The sequence below is a fragment of the Prinia subflava genome, chromosome 21 (genome assembly GCF_021018805.1).
Source record: "Prinia subflava isolate CZ2003 ecotype Zambia chromosome 21, Cam_Psub_1.2, whole genome shotgun sequence".
NCBI classification, from domain to species: Eukaryota; Metazoa; Chordata; class Aves; order Passeriformes; family Cisticolidae; genus Prinia; species Prinia subflava.
In genome coordinates this window covers 745,174-765,137 of record NC_086267.1, presented here as the reverse complement: position 1 = coordinate 765,137, position 19,964 = coordinate 745,174, and the positions used below count along the sequence as shown (strand labels likewise).

The 19,964-nt window shown below is 56.1% G+C and overlaps 3 protein-coding genes across 9 annotated transcripts in view; 2 read left to right on the top strand and 1 right to left on the bottom strand.

Annotated features, from left to right (window-relative positions):
- Nucleotides 1–124: 124 nt before the first annotated feature.
- Nucleotides 125–1,386, top strand: HSPB7 (heat shock protein family B (small) member 7). 2 transcript variants are annotated; one of them, XM_063417412.1, is made up of 3 exons: nt 125–441; nt 522–658; nt 884–1,386. In XM_063417412.1, exons 1-3 carry the CDS (start codon nt 387–389, stop codon nt 1,067–1,069), a joined length of 378 nt encoding a protein of 125 aa, XP_063273482.1. In that variant the 5' UTR covers nt 125–386; the 3' UTR covers nt 1,070–1,386. The 2 variants fall into 2 exon arrangements, with proteins under 2 accessions (XP_063273482.1, XP_063273483.1); XM_063417413.1 differs by having other exon boundaries at nt 142–441; nt 525–658.
- A 1,906-nt stretch (nt 1,387–3,292) lies between these two features.
- On the top strand, nt 3,293–13,403 carry ZBTB17 (zinc finger and BTB domain containing 17). Of its 3 annotated transcripts, none has more exons than XM_063417403.1 (16): nt 3,293–3,439; nt 4,632–4,734; nt 5,180–5,288; nt 7,019–7,225; nt 7,387–7,575; nt 7,805–8,164; nt 8,539–8,777; nt 8,870–9,012; nt 9,440–9,740; nt 10,155–10,242; nt 10,730–10,846; nt 10,925–11,045; nt 11,156–11,286; nt 11,364–11,579; nt 12,425–12,514; nt 13,043–13,403. In XM_063417403.1, the coding sequence occupies exons 4-16, from the start codon at nt 7,021–7,023 to the stop codon at nt 13,312–13,314; spliced, it is 2,472 nt and encodes an 823-aa protein (XP_063273473.1). In that variant the 5' UTR covers nt 3,293–3,439; nt 4,632–4,734; nt 5,180–5,288; nt 7,019–7,020; the 3' UTR covers nt 13,315–13,403. The 3 variants fall into 3 exon arrangements, with proteins under 3 accessions (XP_063273473.1, XP_063273475.1, XP_063273474.1); XM_063417405.1 differs by having other exon boundaries at nt 7,805–7,969; nt 13,043–13,402; XM_063417404.1 differs by lacking the exon at nt 4,632–4,734 and having other exon boundaries at nt 3,344–3,439.
- A 3,056-nt stretch (nt 13,404–16,459) lies between these two features.
- The window catches only part of SPEN (spen family transcriptional repressor), a 67,045-nt gene continuing 63,540 nt past the window's right edge, over nt 16,460–19,964 (bottom strand). For all 4 annotated transcript variants that reach the window (XM_063417449.1, XM_063417450.1, XM_063417452.1 and 1 more), the window contains 3 exons: nt 19,334–19,528; nt 18,367–18,525; nt 16,460–17,564 (listed from right to left, as the gene is read on the bottom strand). In XM_063417449.1, the coding sequence (XP_063273519.1) occupies nt 17,433–17,564; nt 18,367–18,525; nt 19,334–19,528 (486 nt within the window). In that variant the 3' untranslated portion in view covers nt 16,460–17,432. The remainder of the gene's footprint in view (nt 17,565–18,366; nt 18,526–19,333; nt 19,529–19,964) is intronic.

Here is a 19,964-nt window from a genome sequence, read left to right as displayed (position 1 = left end):
ACCTCCCAGCTCCCAATCCCAACGTACATCCCGCGGCTGGGAGGATTTAATAAGTATTTTAATTAATTATCGTGATTATTCCTTAATAATAGGCATCGCATTCCATGGCGTTGAGCTGGGGGGGACGGAGAGGGGAAAAATTTCCACCGTCTCCGGCGCAAGACCTAAATTTAGCCGGTTTTACGAGAGGTCTGGCAGGCGGCCGGGAGCCTTAACGAGGCTTTAAAAAGCTCGTCAAGTCGAAATAGCCCGAAATAACCGATCCGGCGTCGCCTTCGCCGGGAGGAGAAGGAGGAAGGGGGTTCCAGTCTTCCCCCCGGCGGGAGCTGGGGGTCGCAGGTGGGGGCAAGCGGTGGGTGAAGGTGAAATCCTGCCCCGCTGGCACCATGGAGCTTTTCGGGAGCTTTGTCCGGCCCCACGGGGAGACCTTGGGGTTCCCAGGTGAGTTTGGGGTGCACCCAGGAGGCATTTGGGGGGGATCCTGAGCAAGCCGTGGCTGTGACCCCCCAAACCCTGTCCAGCAGCTCGCCCCGGGAACACGGGCGTGGTGAAGACCCTGGGGAATACCTATCAGTTCACGGTGGATGTCAGCGACTTCGCGCCCGAGGACATCATCGTCACCACCTCCAACAACCAGATTGAGGTGCACGCCGAGAAGGTGGGTGCTCCCTCCCTTCCTTGCTCATCCCAAAGCGGGGGACCCCAAAATCCTCACTGGAAGATGTAGGGACCACCGAGCTCCCACCCAATTCCCAAGCAGCTGTGGCCACAACCCCTGTGGGGTTTAATTCACCACTAGTTAATGGTGACCGCAGGGGGTAGTGAGTCCCCATTCTGCTTGCACCCCAAAATCACTTCTTTTCACCCATTTTTTTTCTCCCAGTTGGCCACGGATGGCACCGTCATGAACACCTTCACCCACAAGTGCCAGCTGCCCGAAGACGTGGACCCCACGTCCGTGTCATCCTCGCTGGGGGATAACGGGATGTTGACTATCCGGGCTCAGCGCCGGCCGGCCAAGCACTCCGAGCACGTCCAGCAAACCTTCCGGACTGAGATCAAGATCTGAGGGGTTGGGGGCCTCCTTTCCCCCCTCTCTTTTCCCTCCCTCGCTAATTAAATGGGTGATTTGGGAAGGAGGTGGGATGTGGGGTAGGGAATGGGAACGCTCCCTCCAGAGTGGGGTCAGACCTGTGCTGAACGCATCCCATCACCCACCGGAGAAACTCCGGAGGGGAGTCCCAGCTCCAGCAATTTTTAGCTGGCGCGTTTGACGGGGGAAGATCCAGCGTGCCAAGAGTCCTGCCAGGAGCCAGGTTCCCTTCCCAACCCTACGCCAGAGCTTGTCCTTGTATATAGAGCTTGGGATAAATTATTGAGAACGTCTGACTGCCGCCTTCTCCGTTGCTTTTTCGGGGTGGTTTTTTTTTTTTTTTATGTTTCCTTGATGTTTTACCCTCAAAAAGGGGTGTGCATTCAGACCTGACAGGTGTCTCGGTAAGGGATATTCCTCCATCCCGACAAAAACCCGCACCAGGAGCCGCTCGGGCGCCCGCTGCCCTGTTTATTTCCAGCCGGGGGTGACTCATTTCTTCCCCGAAGCTCTATTTCTGAGCCATTCCCTCAGCTGTTCGGCTGCCGACCCACCTGGAAGGGCACCAAACCCTCCTCCTCCTCCCCTCGCCCACCCTTACCCACCACCCTCGGGATGCCCCAAGGCCGGCAAGAGGCGGGATGCCGGCCCCAAACCCAAGGCCTTCTTTCTGGGGGAAGGCAAAGCCTCCCGTAAGGAAGGGCCCGGCTCCGTCTCCCTGTGTGTACCAACAACAGCGAGGCGCCTGCTCGGGGCCAGCGCCTGTTTATGGCTACACACAGCGCCCGGCTCGCGTTGCCGCTGTGGGTCCCGTCCGTCCCGAGCCACCCGTGACCGGCACTAACACGCCTGGCAGCGGCCCAGGCACGGCTGCTCCGGCACGGGGCGCTGCCCGCGGCAGGAAAAGGGGACAGGAGCGATGAGTGAAGCCGCTGCCGGCAGTAAAGGCTGCGGGAGCTCGGGGCGATGCTTTGCCCCGGACGCGGCTGTCCCCGGACGCCAGCCCGCAGCCAGCGCCGGTCACTGGTTGCCATCTAGTGGCCCTCGCCCAGGGAGAGGCGGAGAAAGGAGGAAGAAAATGGGGAAAACTCGCTCTATTTCTGTCCAAACTGCTTTCGGACAGGGGAGATGTGCAGGGGGCGAAGCAGGCTCAGCCCAGCCCCAAACACACCCCACAGCGCCTCGTTTGTGGCAGGAGAGCTGGGGGAAAAACACAATTTGGGGGACGTGTTAAAACTCTTTATCAATGATCTGGACAAAGGGATCGAGGGTATCCTTGTACCCCGATACAAAACTTTTTCACTTATTTATACATTTTCAGCAAGCAAGTAGTGTTCATTGGTTCTAAGTCATATAATTCTCTTTAATATTTAGCGACCTATCCTCTGTTGGTTATTGATTTCTACAGTCCTTGTATCATATTTTCCTCAGAGAGGGAATCTCCTCTGTGTTTTCTGATTACTCCAACATCCTTGAAGGGCTATAATTTTAAGATCACTGATATCCAACCTTTGGCTTTATTGAAGCTTGGCAGGATTAGTTTTAACAAACTTAAGGTTTTGGTGATTTAATGATCTGAGTAACAAGTTTGTGGAGAACCTTAACTAGCCCTGGCCAAAAGTGGGTGCTGCTTACAATTATTTAAAACATTAATTAAAAATTACTTAGGAAATTTAACCGGGAACCTTCTCCCTGGCAGAAGGATGGAGCCAAGGGAACAAGCGACCAGAAAACAGGAGCAGCATCAAGTTCAAGGCAAGGGGGAGGTTTATATTAGATACACGAAAATTACTTCATGGAGTGGGTGGTCAGGCGCTGCGACAGTGGTGGAATCGCCACCTCGGGGCTGTTTAAACAGGGGTGATGTGGCGACTGGGAACACGGTTAGCGATGAACACGGCGCCGGCAGAGGGACCCTCGCCGCTGTCCGCGGCTCACGGCCCCTGACGGCCCCTGACGGCCCCTGACGGCCCCTGACGGCCCCTGACGGCCCCTGACGGCCCCTGACGGCCCCTCACGGCCCCTGACGGCCCCTCACGGCCCCTCACGGCCCCTCACGGCCCCTCACGGCCCCTCACGGCCCCTCACGGCCCCTCACGGCCCCTCACGGCCCCTCAGCACGGCCCCTCAGCACCGCCCCCCACTGTCATGGCGGCGCCTCTGCGGCGGGAAGGGGCGGGAAGCTGAGCGGGGCCCCCGCGCATGCGCAGTGACGCCACCGCCGCTGGGTGGGCCGGGGCGACGCCGCTTCCGCCCGGCGCCAAGATGGCGGCGCCCTTTGTCTGGTCGGTGTCACGGTGAGGGCCGCGGGCCGCGGGTGAGGCCCCGCCGGGCCCGGCATGGCAGGTGCGGCATGAGGGCCCCGGGAGAGCGCTGGAGGAGCTCTGGAGAGGGCTGAGTAGGGCACGGGCACTGGGAGTGGAGTGGGCTGCGGCCCTGCTCTCTGGCTGAGGGGTAACGGAGCTGGTTTGGGGGTCACCCCGGTGTGCGGCCCCCGGTTCTTTGAGGGCAGGCTGCGGGGCGGGGTCGTCCCGCTGGCGGGCCCTGGGAAACGGCAGGCTGCCGGCTGTCGCGGTAGGAACGAGGGGCTGCCGGGTATCGTCAGGGTTTTTTGGCTGCTGTGAGGGGAGCGGGGGGCTCCTGGTTGTCATGAGGGGAATGGGGGGGTTGGCGGCTGTCGTGAGGGGAATGGGGCTTCTGGATGGCATGAGGGGAGCAGGGGGCTCGTGGTTGTGGTGAGAGGAACGAGCGGCTGTCGTGAGGGCACCGAGGGTTCCTGGCTGCCCCCTCCCCAGCGTGTCCCTGTCCGCTGTGTGAGCCCCAGCCGTGAGGGGGCTCGGGGCGAGGCCGTGGACGGAGCCGTGTGTCCGCCGGGCCTGGGGCATCCCTGTCCCCTCGGGCCATCGGAAGATCCTCCCGATGGCGGGGAATGGGGGTCACAGCCTCGCGCCTCGAGGACGGGGAAAACCGAAAGGAAAGCGGGATTTTCCCTTGTTCTGGCGTTTTGGCGAGGTGACAGCCCCTCGTGGCTGTCCGTGCCCTCTGCGGGCAGGCATGGCTGACACATTTCCCGGACCAGCTGCGTTTCCTTCGTTTTGTTTCTGCATCAGAGGCTTTTCCCGAGATTCCAACCCTCAGCCAGCATTCCAAAGGGTGTTTTTCCCCGAGGAGATAAGGGTTTGTCATCCCTGGGTGCTGCAGACACAGGAGGGGTTTCAGGGCAGATCTCAGGCTCAGGTGGTCTTGGTGTCCAGAGCAGCACCCGCATATCCATAAGCCTGAAATCCAAATAACCAAGATGTCTTCAGGATGTCTGTTCCCTGGGGGGCGTCCAGGATGTCCCTCTCCTCGTGTCTTTCTCGCTTTATTTCCATTTCACCACATTTTTTCCTCTTTGTGATCATTTCCCCTCTCACAGCTCACCTTCCGCTTCTCACCACAGGCTCCACAGCCCTTCCCTATCCCATGATCTGTTATACGGAGCTGCTCCGCTCAGATCAGCTCTGAACTTTTATTTTTTTCATGAAAAACCTTGCAGGATCCGTTCCTGGAAATGAGAACAGACCCCTGTGGGCAGAGGCAGTGAGGGTTGGGGCCGTGTTGTTCCCCGAGCTGACGCACGAGGCGAGAGATGACAGTGGGTAGGAAACAAACCCCCTCTTCCTTTCATCTTCCCAGGATGCACGGCTGGGTGGTGACAGCCTTGAAAGGCAATGTTTAAATCACTGGTTTTGCCAATTTGGGGAGGTTTGGGGGTTTGTAATAGGTAGATGTTCATGTGGCAGGGAAGGGGAGAGGTAATGTTGCTAATTAGCAAGAGTGCTTAGCAGAGCTCGCGTGGGAAGCTCCCTGGGACTGCAGCTGCTGTATTTATCTGTGGGGTGGGCGTGGGTGGGCTCATAATGAACTTTTCCGTGATTAATTGGATAATGAGAGACTCAACAGCCTCGTCGGGGAGAGGTCGGGAGGGGAATCGTCTCCCCTGAGGGGAAATCAGTGGGTGCCCAATCCTGCATCAGTGATTTTGCACCTTCAGCACCCAAGACTGGAGGTTTAAAACTGAGTTTTTCATCCCATTTTCCCCAGGATGGCTGCATAGAGACTGACCCGAACACCTGGAAAGGGAAAATCTCTGGAGAGACGCAGCCCTGTGGCCCTCCACCCTCGGGGTATCTGCGCTCCTCACAGCACAGGGGTGAGCTCGGGCACCGGCTGTGGGCGGTGGGTCTGCATGTCTGGGGTTGTTAAACCTCAGAGTCAGGGATTTTAGTGGGTAAAGGTGACATTGGCTGCTCGGGGTGGGTATGGAGAGCTCGTCCAAACCTCTCCCTGCTGCACACCCAAGGGAGCTGGAATGTGATGTTACAGAGGAGACTACAGAAAATAGGAAGGTTTTCTGGGGAGGAGTTGAGTTTCCTGGATTTTTACTTCCTTCTCAAAGGAGGGAGAAGGGAGCATTGGGGAGCAAGGCTGAGACAAGTCCAATCCTGGAACATTAAAAATCATTGTTCAGATGCAAAGTGCCTCCCACAAATTCCCCAAAATACCCTTTTAGTGCATCAGACTGTCAAGATTCCTCAGGTCCTGCTGCACAGAGCTCTCCAAGCATGGATCACAGCCCTGTTTACCCTGTGGGGAAAATGCTCCCCATTTTTTCCAGAGCTTTGCAAACCACCTGGGCCATGCTGTGCAGTATTTTCACCCAAGTACTGTTTTTCCTGGCTGTCAGGGATGTATTTTGCGACAGGCTGGGGGAGCTTGGAGAGCTGGGGAAAGCCAGGGCAGAGAGTTCATTGCAATGACAGAATGGAACAACACTTCCTCTCTCTGTGCGTGATCTGATGCTGCCAGAGAGGTCCTGGCCTCTCCCCCACACGGGGAACGCCTGTGGAAGCTGAGTGAGTCCCTGGGAGGAGGATCCTTCCCCAGGCCTTGCTGGCACCCGCAGCTGACAGGAGGAGGCTCCCTCTGACCACTGATCCCTGGAAGGAGCAGGAACTGGAAGTGCCTGGTGGTGTGGATCCAAACCTCTCACCTTTTCCGGACTGGAAACTCCTGATTTAAGAGGTGGTGAAGTGGAAAAACAACTTCCATGGACTGGAAAGTTTCAGAGACACTGAGCATAGAATCCAAGAGTGTTCCCCCAGCCATAACCTTCCTGCTACAGCATCCAGAGCTTTAGGGACTTCCTGCATGAACAATAACTGGATAGTCCCTATTTCCTTTCTCCTCCCTCCTTGCCAATCCCTTGGAACAATCCCTTCAGCACTGGAATCATTGCTGGAAGACAAAGCCAAGTGAAAACCCTTTGTTGACGCCATGGATGCAGCTCAGGAGAAAATCCACAGTGTGGCACTTTGCTGAGAAGGACCTGCTGGAAAATTGGGGTTTTGCCATGTTTCCAACAATCTGCAGCATTCTTTAGGCAGAGCTGTGCTCCAGGCATGGAAAACTCCCTCCAAACACATAAAAAAATATAAAAATTCCTCAGTGTTGTGGCATGAGCAGCTGGAAGGAGCAGGAGCTGGAAGGTTTGGACAAACACTTCTATGCTGTGGCCTTGGCAGGAGCTGTGACACAGAGGAGAGACAATGGCATTTGTGTCTGCAGAGGTGACAGGGCTCCTGCTGGCTGCTTGGGCCAGCTGAGGAGCAGTAGCTGTGTTCTGAATACTGTCAGTGTGGCTCAAAACCATCGTGGCTGGTCCAGCAACTCCTTCTAGCCCTGTGCTGGAGTCGTGGCTGTTCTGGGAGCGGGTATGGGTTGGACTTAGCCAGGACAGGAGCTGAAATTCACCTTTTTGGGCCATTTTGTTAACCACGAGGGCAGTCAGGTTGTGTTCTGTCATGTCTTTGCCTCCACGACCCCTTCAGTGGTTTCACCGCCCACCTCAACCCCCGTCCCGGGGTTTTTCCCTCCCCACAGCCATGGATTTCCCACAGCACAGCCAGCAGGTGCTGGAGCAGCTGAACCAGCAGCGGCAGCTGGGGCTGCTCTGCGACTGCACCTTCGTGGTGGACGGCATCGACTTCAAGGCCCACAAGGCCGTGCTGGCCGCCTGCAGCGACTACTTCCGCATGCTCTTCGTGGACCAGAAGGACGTGGTGCACCTGGACATCAGCAATGCCGCAGGTAGGCCTGGAGCTTTTATCCAGGATCCCTCCCAGCTCCTTAAACAACACAATTCCGTGCCCAGGGTTCGAGGGAGGCTCCTCAGCTGGTTATTTTGAGTGTTTCAGAATGAAAGAGTGAGGGGTGAGGGCTCATTTCTGGTTGTGTCACCTCCCCTGCAGGCCTGGGCCATGTTCTGGAGTTCATGTACACGGCTAAGCTGAGCCTGAGCCCCGATAACGTGGAGGACGTGCTGGCCGTGGCAGGTTTCCTGCAGATGCAAGAGGTCGTCAGCGCTTGCAATGCGCTCAAATCTCTCTCTGTGCCCCCAGAAAATCCCCCTGGGATGAACCAGCAGCCCCCTGAGATCGGTACGTACCCTCTTGGCTTCCCCTCACGCAGGCAAAGTCAAGATTTACCCACTTATGCTCCTTGGCCACCTTGCAAACCCAGCTCCCGGGTGAATCTAGTGCACCTGGATGGGGTTTGGTCCTCCTGGGCAGCACCAGCAGTTGAAAAATCACTGTTCTGTGAATTTTGTGGGATTGTTAATGCTCCTGGCAGCAGCAGTTGGATGGTTTCATACCTGTGCCCTTGCAGGAGCTGACAAGGCGATGGCCAATGCCAAGAGCTCGGTGGTGGCAGGAGCTCCGGGTGAGCCTGGCAAAGCCAAAGCAGCGGCTCCCGACGCCCAGGGGAAGGAGGAGAGGCCGGAGGCCATGGCACAGCCCGAGGCGCCTGCGGAGCAGCCGGCTGGCCAGGAGGGTGAGCCACCAAGGGGTGACACCCTGGGTCCTGCTGTCACCCCCTGCACAGCCTGTCCTGGCACTCCGGTGCTCGCAGGGACAGGCGCTGCCATCCAGGAGGATCCCAAGGCCGACGTTCCCGGGCTCCCGCGGCTGTCGGACAGCGCGGGGGGCAGCGGCAGCCCCGCAGCCACGGACACCGCCGGGACAGGAGGTGTGTGGGTGAGCAGGGCTGGGACAAAGCTGGGCACAGCTTGAGCCCTTGCTTGCTGTGGAATTAATTGTGTGAGTTCTGTGAGGCACAGATCCTCTGGGAGCAGTTTTCATGGAGCACAGCGAGGAGAGTTGGGAAATTCTCTTTGGGAGATTTGGGAATTTAGGGCTGATCACCTGCAAATTCAAAGTGATTCCAGGCAAAGGTGATGAGGGATGAGCTTTCACTTCCCTTCCAACTCAGAAGTTTCTGTGATTTTCCTTCAGACGGGATGCCTAATCCCAGTCTCCTTAGTTAGGAAATACAGGTGGATTTTGTGCCTCTGCTGCTGCTGCTTCCAAATTTGAGCATCCCCATTTTCTACCATCCTGCAGAAATGAAGCCAGAAAGGAAGGAGGAAGAGGGGGAGATGATAGTGAAGGAGGAGGATGAGGGTAAAACCCCCAAGGAGGAGCTCGCCCAGTTGGAGAATGGAGAAAACGCGGAGGATAACGAGTCGGGAAGCACAGATTCGGGGCAGGAGAACTCAGGGGAGCCGCGCCTGCTGCGCTCCGGCACCTGCAGCGACCGCACCGAGTCCAAGGCCTACGGCTCCGTCACTCACAAGTGCGAGGTGAGGCCAGCCGGGCTGGTGGGCAGCGTCTCCGGGTGCCACCAGGTGCCTCGGGGACAGCGGGGTGACAGTGCCTGCCCCTCCATCCCTAGGACTGTGGGAAGGAGTTCACCCACACCGGGAACTTCAAGCGGCACATCCGTATCCACACCGGGGAGAAGCCCTTCTCGTGCAGGGAGTGCAACAAGGCCTTCTCTGACCCGGCCGCCTGCAAGGCCCACGAGAAGACACACAGGTATGGGTGGAACCAGGGAGAGATGCCTGAAAAATGTGAGGTTTGCTGGGAATTGTCGAATCCTTTGGAAATCCACCGGTGTGCTGGGGTATCGGGGAGGATATTTGTCTTTCTGCCTGTGTCATGGTCACAGAATAGTCCTGAGCTGGAAGGGATCCACAAGGATCAAGTCCAACTCCTGGCCCTGCACAGACACCATCAGAATCTCATCTTGTGTCTGAGAGCACTGTCCAAATTGTTCTTCCCTTTTGTGTTTCATGGACTCCCCATCCCTGAAGTGTTCAGAGTTCTGGGGGGCTTGGAGCAACCTGGTCTAGTGGCAGGTGGGGTCTGGTGGAACAGGATGAGCGTGGAGGTCCCTCCCACCCCAAGCCATCCCATGATTGCTGTGGCTGTGGCCGTGGGTGACATTCCCGCCTCGTCGCAGCCCGCTGAAGCCGTACGGCTGCGAGGAGTGTGGCAAGAGCTACCGGCTCATCAGCCTGCTGAACCTGCACAAGAAGCGGCACACGGGCGAGGCCCGGTACCGCTGCGAGGACTGCGGCAAGCTCTTCACCACCTCGGGCAACCTGAAGCGGCACCAGCTGGTGCACAGCGGGGAGAAGCCCTACCAGTGCGACTACTGCGGGCGCTCCTTCTCCGACCCCACCTCCAAGATGCGCCACCTGGAGACGCACGACACCGACAAGGAGCACAAGTGTCCCCACTGCGACAAGAAGTTCAACCAGGTGCGCTGGAGAGTGGCGAGGCTGCTCCTCGGAGGGAAATTTGTCCATGGGATGCAGCTGGGAGCTCACAGAGCTGCTCTCGGATCGTGGTGTATCCATGAGGTGTAGTTGGGGGTCCCAGAGTGGTCACAAAAGGCTGGATTATCCATGGGATGCAGTTTGGGGGTCCCAGAGCAGTCCTTAAAGGGTGGATTATCCATGGGATGCAGTTTGGGGGTCCCAGAGAGGTCCTGAAAGGGTGGATTATCCATGGGATGCAGTTCAGGGGTCTTGGAGCTTGGAAAGGGTGGATTATCTGTGGGGTGAAACTTGGAGGTCCCAGCGACCGCTCCAAAAGGAATCCATGGGGATTCGGGTTGCTCCGAAGGGAGACAGGGTGGTTTGGGGCTCTCTCCATGCTGTTTTCATCCCCAGGTGGGGAATTTGAAGGCTCACCTGAAGATCCACATCGCAGATGGGCCCCTGAAGTGCCGGGAGTGTGGGAAGCAGTTCACCACATCAGGTAGCATGGGGGAGCTGGGCTGTGGGGCTGAGTGATGGGACTTTGATGGTTGTGGGGGGAACAGGGAGTATTCTGGGGCTGGATCAGAGACAGAGGAATGATTTCATCCTGAGTTTACAATGCCTTGGTTATGCTGCATGAATTTCTGGTTTTCCCCATGGAGCCACACCCTGCAGAGGAGCTCCTTGTCCAAATGTTCGAGATGGGGATGTCTCCTCCCATTTCTTCCAATCTGCTGCACAGCCAGAGGGTTGGAATGATTCCAGTGGAGTCTTTTGATCCCCTCAAACACTGGGTGCTTGTCCTGGCTGTCTCCACTTCCACGTTTTTGCCTGATCCCAGGCAAGGTGCAGCCAACTTCCCTTGATCCCTGCGCAGTCCCTGCTCCCTGAATAGCACCAGGCTTTCCCGGGGGAGCTTCTGGGGCTCTGGGAAGGAGGAAAAGGGGGAGGAGGCTCCGGTGTCCTTCAGCCTGCCCTGCTCCCAGGTAACCTGAAGCGGCACCTGCGGATCCACAGCGGGGAGAAGCCGTACGTGTGCGTGCACTGCCAGCGCCAGTTCGCCGACCCCGGCGCCCTCCAGCGCCACGTCCGCATCCACACCGGTACGGATCTGCTGCTGCCTCCTCCAGGGGCTCTCCCTCCCCTCGTGCTCCCTCCCACCTTCTCCCATATTTCCCCAGGAGAGAAGCCCTGCCAGTGCTTGATGTGTGGGAAAGCCTTCACCCAGGCGAGCTCCCTCATCGCCCACGTGCGCCAGCACACCGGGGAGAAGCCCTACGTGTGCGAGCGGTGTGGGAAGAGGTGAGGATTCCCCTTGGGAATGCTGGGAGGAGCACTTTGGTGGTGTTGGAGTATCAGGGGTACTTGGGGTGATACCGTGGATTGTGGTGACTGTGGTGCCATTCCCAAAGGTTCGTCCAGTCGAGCCAGCTGGCCAACCACATCCGTCACCACGACAACATCCGGCCCCACAAATGCACCGTCTGCAACAAAGCCTTCGTTAACGTGGGCGACCTGTCCAAGCACATCATCATCCACACGGGTGGGTACCTCCCAAAGCCCTGCACCGCCCCCGGGCATCGCCCCCTCACCCACGCCCATTCCCTGTCCTCTCTGCAGGGGAGAAGCCGTTCCTGTGTGACAAGTGTGGGCGCGGCTTCAACCGCGTGGACAACCTGCGCTCCCACGTGAAGACCGTGCACCAGGGCAAGGCCGGCATCAAAATCCTGGAGCCTGAGGAAGGCGACGAGGTCAACATTGTCACGGTGGCATCCGATGACATGGTGACACTGGCCACCGAGGCGCTGGCTGCCACCGCTGTCACGCAGCTCACGGGTGAGCTGGGGGGCCCACGGGGTTCCCAAAGGGAGCTCATCCGTGGGGGGCAGCTTGGGAGCCATCCAGAAGGGAAAGTGAGCAGTGGGATGCAGCTGGGAGATCCTGGAGTCGTCCTGCAGTGGAAACTTAACCATAGGGAGCAGCTGGCTGGTGCCAGAGTTGTCCTCAGAGATTCATTTATGGAGGTTCAGTTTAGGGGACTCAGGAGTCATCCCAAAAGGGAAATTCACCCATGGGAATGCAGCTTGGGGGTCTTGGGGATGTCCTCAAAAGGAGGTTTATCCATGGGATACAACATGAACCTCCCAGATGCCATCCCAAAAGGGAGATTTTATTCCTGGAGAGGAGCTTGAGTGTTCCATGAGCCACCCCAAAAGGAAAACTTATCTGTGGGGAGCAGCTGGAGGGGCCTGGAACTGTCCTGAAAGTGAGGTTAATGTAAAATTTTCTGTGGGGGGCCAGCCTAAGGGATCTCGGGAGCCCTTCCAGAGGGGAAACTTATCCCTAGGGAGCAGCTTGGGTGCCTGGGGGCAGTCCTGAAAGGGAGGTTTATCCATGAGGTGCAGTTCAAGAGGCCCAGGAGTCACCTCAAAAGGGAGATTCACTTGTAGGGGGGCAGTTTGGGGCTTTTCCATGGGGTGCAGCTTGGAGGCCCTGGAGCCCCTAAAGGCGCTGGAGATTTATCCAAGGGCGCAGCACCTGGGTGGGTCTGGGCAGCCTCACATCCCACTGGAGCTGCTCCAGCTGGGCAGGATCCACAGCCGGGGGGGCAATTCCTGCCCAGCTGGGCCCCCCTGATGTCCCTGTCCCCTGCAATGTCCCTGTCCCCCCTGTCCCCGCAGTGGTGCCCGTGGCAGCCGCGGTGACGGCGGATGAGACCGAAGCACTTAAAGCCGAGATCACCAAAGCGGTGAAGCAAGTGCAGGAGGCAGGTGAGACCGGGAATACCGGCTGGCTCCTCCCATCCCCACCCCTCCGGGAATACCGGGCTGGCTCCTCCCTTCCCAGCCCCTCCGGGAATACTGGGCTGGCTCCTCCCATCCCCACTCCTCCGGGAATACCGGGCTGGCTCCTCCCTTCCCAGCCCCTCCGGGAATACCGGGAATACCGGGCTGGCTCCTCCCATCACAGCCCCTCCGGGAATACCGGGAATACCGGGCTGGCTCCTCCCTTCCCAGCCCCTCCGGGAATACCGGGAATACCGGGCTGGCTCCTCCCTTCCCAGCCCCTCCGGGAATACCGGGAATACCGGGCTGGCTCCTCCCATCACAGCCCCTCCGGGAATACCGGGAATACCGGGCTGGCTCCTCCCTTCCCAGCCCCTCCGGGAATACCGGGAATACCGGGCTGGCTCCTCCCTTCCCAGCCCCTCCGGGAATACCGGGAATACCGGGCTGGGTCCTCCCATCGCCCCAGCCCAGCGCCTCCCCATTTTTGTGTGTGTTTCTCCACTCCGGCAGACCCCAACACGCAGATCCTTTACGCCTGCGATTCCTGCGGGGAGAAGTTCCTGGACGCCAGCAGCCTGGCGCAGCACGTGCGCATCCACACGGCCCAGGCGCTCGTCATGTTCCAGGCGGAGCCGGACTTCTACCAGCCGTACGGCGCTGCGGGCTGGCCGGCAGAGCAGGTCATCCCCGCCGGGGAGCTCCTCTTCCGCCCCCGCGACGGCCCCGAGCCGCCCGCGGCCGCTGCCCCGGCCCCTCCGGCCGAGGGGCCGCCCCCCGAGTGACCCCGCCCCGCCCAGCCTTTATTTAAACGACAGCTCGGAAATGGTGTAAAAAGTGTATTTCTGGAAGGAAAGAGATGGAATAAAATGCAGTATTTTGTAAGGGTTGGTGTTCGGGGTGGGGGGACGCTGCGGATTCCCCCTCCCGGGGGTGTTTTGGGGCTCCTGCAGAGCTGGAGCCTAGTGGGGGTGACTGAAATACTCCAATCACTGCTGAGTGATGTGTTAAAAGCGGGGATAAATGAGTTGATAAAGGATAAAAACGGTGGTTTAAGGTTTTCAAACCCACCTAGAACAGCCAAGGGCAATTTTTGGTGTAAAGCTCAAGAAGACCCTCACCTGCTGACCCTCCACACAGGCAGGAGGGGCAGGAGCCCCAAAGTGTGGCCCTGTCTGTGTGTCCAGCTGGACACACACACTCCCTGCTCTGTCTGTGTGTCCAGCTGGACACGCACACCCCCTGCTCTGTCTGTGTGTCCAGCTGGACATGCACCCCCTGCTCTGTCTGTGTGTCCAGCTGGACACACACACACCCTGCTGTCTGTGTGTCCAGCTGGACACACACACCCCCTGCTCTGTGTGTCCAGCTGGACACGCACACCCCCTGCTCTGTCTGTGTGTCCAGCTGGACACGCACACCCCCTGCTCTGTGTGTGTGTCCAGCTGGACACGCACACCCCCTGCTCTGTCTGTGTGTCCAGCTGGACACGCACACCCCCTGCTCTGTGTGTCCAGCTGGACACACACACCCCCTGCTCTGTCCCCTCAGAGCCCCCCAGCTCCCCAGGGCGGGGAGGGAAGGAGACACGCACGGACACAGTGACAGTGGCGTGTCCAAGTGGGACAGACGGACACAGAGGTGGCTGCAGGTCCAGCTGGACACAAGGAAAGCTCTGTGGATGGTTGGACAGTAGTAGAGACACACAGAGGGTCACCTTCGGGCTGGAAACAGTTTCACGTCCAGTTGGACACCTGGACATGAGCCTGCCCATCCATGTGCCCACCTGTGCCATCATCCATGTGTCCATCTGTCCTCATCCTTGTTCCCCAGCCTGGGGGGTTTGGAGGACTCAGGACAGGCTGTGCTGTCCAGCCGGACACACGGACAGGGCTGTGGATGGTTGGACATTCAACTGGAAATGGCTGGAGGGAGGGAGGGAGGGAGGGATACAGAGATGGTTGGACAGGCAGACACAGGGATGTGTCCAGCTGGACACACGGACAGTTCACGGACGGACACATGGCTGGTTACATTCACAGCCAGACAGAGGGACCATTGCACGTCCAGTCAGACAGACAACTGTACGTCCAGCTGGACACACGGACATTGTACATGCAGCCAGACAGATGAACAGACACCTGCCCAGCCACTTTCCTTCTTCACCCTTGGGCATAAATGCCCCAAAAATGCACTTTTTGCCCCCAAGGCCCCTTTCCAAAACCAGCGATTTCACACCCCCACCCCACCCCCCTCACACCCCCCTCAGGCCCCACCCCCACCCCATTCCCCACTTTCCTGATTTGGAGTCAGGACTGGGCCAGACCCTTCCCCATTCTCAGAGCCTGGGCTGGGAGATGGACACAGGGATGGGCCAGGACTGATGGACACAGGGCTGAGGGGGTGGGGGCAGGGGTGTGAAATTGGGTGAAATTGCTGCTTTTCAAGAGGGGCCTTCTGGGGAAAAAAGGCATTTTTGGGGCATTAATGCCCATGGGTGGAGGAGGAAAGTGTCTGGCTGGGCATGAGCATGTCCAACTGTCCAGATGGAAATACATTTGTCCAGTTGGATGTCCATCCATCCATTCATCCATCTGTCCATGTCTGTGTGTCCAGCTGGACGGACAATGTCCGTGCGTTCAGCTGGAGATGCAGTGTCCAACTGTCCAGCTGGACACGCCCCTGTTCTGTCCATCTGACGGATCCACGAGATGAGTGGGTGAAGAGGATGGGCCTGGATGGACGGACAAGTCCAAGCCCAGCCTGGGTGGACGGACATTGCACAGACTCCTGGACACACGGACACTTCACACCTGGTTGGGCACAGACAGTGCCCTCCAGCCCCCCAGCACTTGCACAACACCAAAAATGCCCCTTTTTACCCCAAAGGCCCCACTCAGAAACTGCAGTGTCAGACTCTTTCCCTCTGCCCTGGTAATCCATGTGTCCGTCCGTCCAAGCCCCATCCGTGTCCTTCAGTCCTGCCTCACTCCCACCCTCCTGACCTCCCTGCAGTGGCACTTGGGGGTCACTGTGGGGTGTCCCTGGCCAGGCTCCCAACACCCACCTTCATGCTGGGGCACGAGCAGCACCTTTTTGTCCTGGTTTTACCCCAAAACAGGCTCTGTTCTGCCCCCGCCCCCTCAGCCTGGGGGTGCAGGGTGAGGGTGTCCCCTGGTTTTGGAGGCCACCACCCAAATTCTGCCTTAAATCTCCTTTTTTACCACATCTGCTTGATTTTAACCCATTTATACCAGCCTTGATTAAAGGCTTCCCACTTGCGCCTGGCAGGGAATTGGGTGGAAAAGAAGTGAAAAACATCAAGTCTGACTCTTATGTTTCAAAGGATGATGAGTATCAGTAATCCAGGGATAATTTGCAGTGAGGAGTTTGTGCATGGTGAGATCAGAGGTGGAGGCAAACCCCGCAATTTCGGTTTTCTCAAGTACTTATGACACAGGAGGGAAAATCAAGAGAAATTTGGTTTAGTGTGATTAAAAGACCTTTTTTTCCAGTTGTTTTGAAAGGAGAGGTGGGTGACCCCTCCCTGGCAGCCCCCAAACCTCCCCTTCCTCGCTCCCCCTTCCCACGCCGAGGGACGAGGTCGGGGCACCGACATGTTTTGTATTTTTTAATAAAGTTTGTAATCCAATGGACACACAAAACAAAACTGCGCTGAGAAAAAAAAAAAACCAAAAAAAACCCCCAAAAAAACCCAAAAACAAAACAAAACAAACAAACAAACAAAAAAAAAAACCAAAACAAAAAAAAACCAAAAAAAAAACCAAGTTCCATAAATTAATTAAGTGTTAGGGGAGGCGAGGGGGGCCAGGGCAGAGTCTTTGTACAAGTGTATAACACTTCCACAGCTGATGAGACGAGGGGATGTTTAAATGAAGCGCACTTACAAATGAGTGACAATACAAAGTCTGAGTATGAAAATAAGATTTTTTTTCTCTGAAAACACATTTTTGGCACAGATTAAAAAAAAATGTATGTTGTGGGGATTTGATTTTTTTTTAAAGTCAGTATTATATATATTTATATATATTATATATATATTTATATATACACACACCCACTGAGTTCTGCATATCCCACCAGGAAGGAAAAAAGCTCTCCCTTTTGTTTTGTTGTTTGTTTTGTATTCTCTTGTTTTTCAGTGTAAACTGTACATCCCAGATGAGAAGACGGCTGCAGCAGGGGCAGGTGGAGGAAGAGTAAGGTTCACATCCAGAAAAAATACCCCCCCCCCAAAAATAAACAACCCCAAAAGAAGGAAAAAAAACCAACAAAAAAACCCGACGAAACAACCAATAAAATAAAAAATGACTGTGAAATGCTCCTTGACCCACAAATCTCAGCAGAGTCCCTGCGGAACGTCCACGGCGCGGTCAATGTGTGTCAAGACATCCAGAACGTCACAGCGTCTCCAACTGTGCAAAGTCCGAGTCACTAATTTAGTGCAAAGGCAGTTCAGGTTCTTTTTTATTTTTTTTCCTTTTTTTTTGTTAAAAAAAATAAGCCATCCTTTTCTCTTTTTTTTCTTTTTTTTTTTTCTCTTTTTTATGTATTTTTTTCCCCAAAAAGGAGGCACGGGAACCCAAGCCCAGTCCACCTGCTGAGTGCATCAGTTGTCCATAAGCTAAAGCAACATGTAAACATCCAAGGTTTGATCGAGGCCGGTCGGGCAGGAGGCTGGTTTCTGGCAGCATTTTTTTTTTGTTTCATAACCTTCTCTCCTTCTTTTGAATTAGTTTTATTTAAAAATTAATTTTTTTGTGTGTGTTTTTTGTGGGGTTTTTGTTGTTGTTTGTAGTTGTTTGTTTTTTGCTGCAGGGCCTTGGAAAAATTAAAAAAAATTAAAATTAAAATAAGAAAAAGTCAGTGAGTGGTAAACAGCTCATACCGACGCGATGACAATCATCAGGTGAGGAGAGATGTTGGAGATGCTGGCGAGGAGGTCTGGGGCCAGGCGGGACAGGTGGCTCTCCGAGAACTCGCAGGGTGGGAAGATCTGCAGAACGTAGGCAGGCTGCAGGGAGGGGAAAAACCACGCATCAGAGACAACCCACGCCTACAAATGTCTAAAAATTGCGTTTCAGTGATGTTCTGGGTGCTTAAAGGATCCTAAATCTTGTATAAAAAAGAAGCCATGGGTTTTGTTGCCCAGGTGGGGAGTTTTCCACACCACAGGTATAGGAGCTGGCCGATTTTGCTGAGAATGGCAGAAAAATTCCCATCAATTATCATTTCAGTGGCTGCTCCGAGTGCTGGCTGCTCATTCTGGGCTCTTTACACCCAGAATTAAATTACACACAGGTTAAATTGCATTCAGTGCAGCAACACACCTGGAATACACTTCCATAGTACCAAATGCATTCTGCAGTAAAACACCAGCTGTCCTGGAAAAATCAGGATATGGGGAAGAAATGAAGACTCTACTGCAGAGATAAAGAGCTGGGAAATGCATTTGGTTGCTTTTCAGCCCAAGATGATGAACTGGGAACACACCAAATATACATTTGGGGTTTTTTTTGGCTTTGGGGTCACTTTCATCGATTCCATCCATGATTATATTGATCCCATCAATAATTTATGGATCTCATCCATGTGTTTGATGGGTGATAGAAATGAGGGGTTGTTTGACCTATAACCCCAGGCAGCTCCAGAGCAGAGGCCTGAGCTTCCCATGCCCTTAGGAACAGGTTTGGTGCCCCTGTGGCACTGCAGGGGTTTTGCGCCCTTAGGGATGCGTTTGGTGTCCCTGTGGCACTGCAGGGGTTTTGTGCCCTTAGGGACGGGTTTGGTGCCCCTGCAGGGGTTCCGTGCTGTACCTGGTTGGAGCCAGGGTTGGGGACGTTGATGATGCCTGCAGCCTGCTTGGCCTGCAGGTAACTGATGAACGCAGCCTTGAGCGACTCCGTCTGACTGACCACGTCCTCCTGGTCCCGGCCGCAGGGCAGGGCCAGCAGCAGGCAGTAATCGCTCTCCACCTGCAAGGGAAGGACATGCTCAGGAAAATGCTGGATGAGGGGGTGTTTTCCAGCCATCCATGCACTTTCCAGGGAGGAAAATCCTCACTTCAAACTCCTTGATGTTAAAATTTGTGCCCCAGAGAAGCTCTGGCTGCCCCATCCCCAGAAGTGTCCAAGGCCACACTGGACTGGGCCTGGAGCAACCAGGGATAGTGGAAGGTGTCCCTGCCCATGGCAGGGGGTGGGATGGGCTTTAAGGCCCCTCCAACCCTAACCAGTCCAGGAGTCTGTGATTCCAACACTTACTGAGAGCACAGCCATGGCAGAAAGGACTAAAAATGGATTTTCATGGTCACCTGAACTCCCCACCCTACTCAGACACACTGAAGCCAGCAAGAGTTTGTCCCAGGGCTGAGGGTGACTTCAGGGTTTCCCAGATCTCTGTCTTTTCCATAAAGGCAGTGTAAGAGCTATTGCTCATCACCTGCAACTTGTATTACACTCTCTGGGTTGAAGGAATCAGTGTTAATACCAGAATCCCAGAACAAAAGCACAGGGATCTCCTTGATTGGAAGGAATCCACAGGGATCAAGTCCAACTCCAGGCCATGCACACAATCCCAACAATCCCACCCTGAGAGCGGTGTCCAAAGGGTCCTTGGGCTCTGTCAGCCTTGGGGCCATGCCCATACCCTGGGGAGCCCACGTGACAGAGGCCCAGGTTTCTGGGAGCACTGGTGGCTTTCAGCCCTGCAGCTGGTGAGACCAGCCCTGCTCTGAGCACAGGGATTCCCAAACTCCCTCCCTGCCCCACCCCGGGCCCTCACCATCATTCTCCGAGCGACCCCCTCCAGCTGGGAGGCCTCGAGCCGCATGCGCTGCGCGATCCGCAGCGGGGGCCCTCCCTCGGGCGCCGGCAGGGACCGGTGCGCCAGGACGTTGTTCCCGGACACGAAGTGCAGCTGCACGGCCGCCGTGTCGTTCTTGAGAGCCAGCAGACCCTGCCAGACAATGGGGTATTTCTGGGAAGAGAGGGAGAAGAGTATTACACGCAAAGCAAGGAGAGTGGGATCTGAAATCCCAGCTGAGCTGCTTGGCTGCCACCGACACGTCCATCAGAGGTTTAAAGGCTCAGCAGAGATGTAACACCAGATCAACCCTCTACAAGCCAGGCTTGGGTTACATCCTGCTAAATCAGGAATTCGGTCCTATTCCTTCCAGCTGGCCAGTCTGCCTGGGTGGATCCTGTCATCCCAATTCCTCTGCTGCCCACCCAAGGCTGTTCCTGAATGCTGTTTTCCCTTTTACAAATGGACAAATTGAGAAATAACAACAGGAGAACTGCTTGAGGTTATCTGGGAGATATTTGGTGCTGAACACAACTCTCAGCTCCTTGTTGGTACCTGTTCCTCACCGCCTCCTCCTTTTCCTCATTTTCTACACTTTGTGAGATTGTTT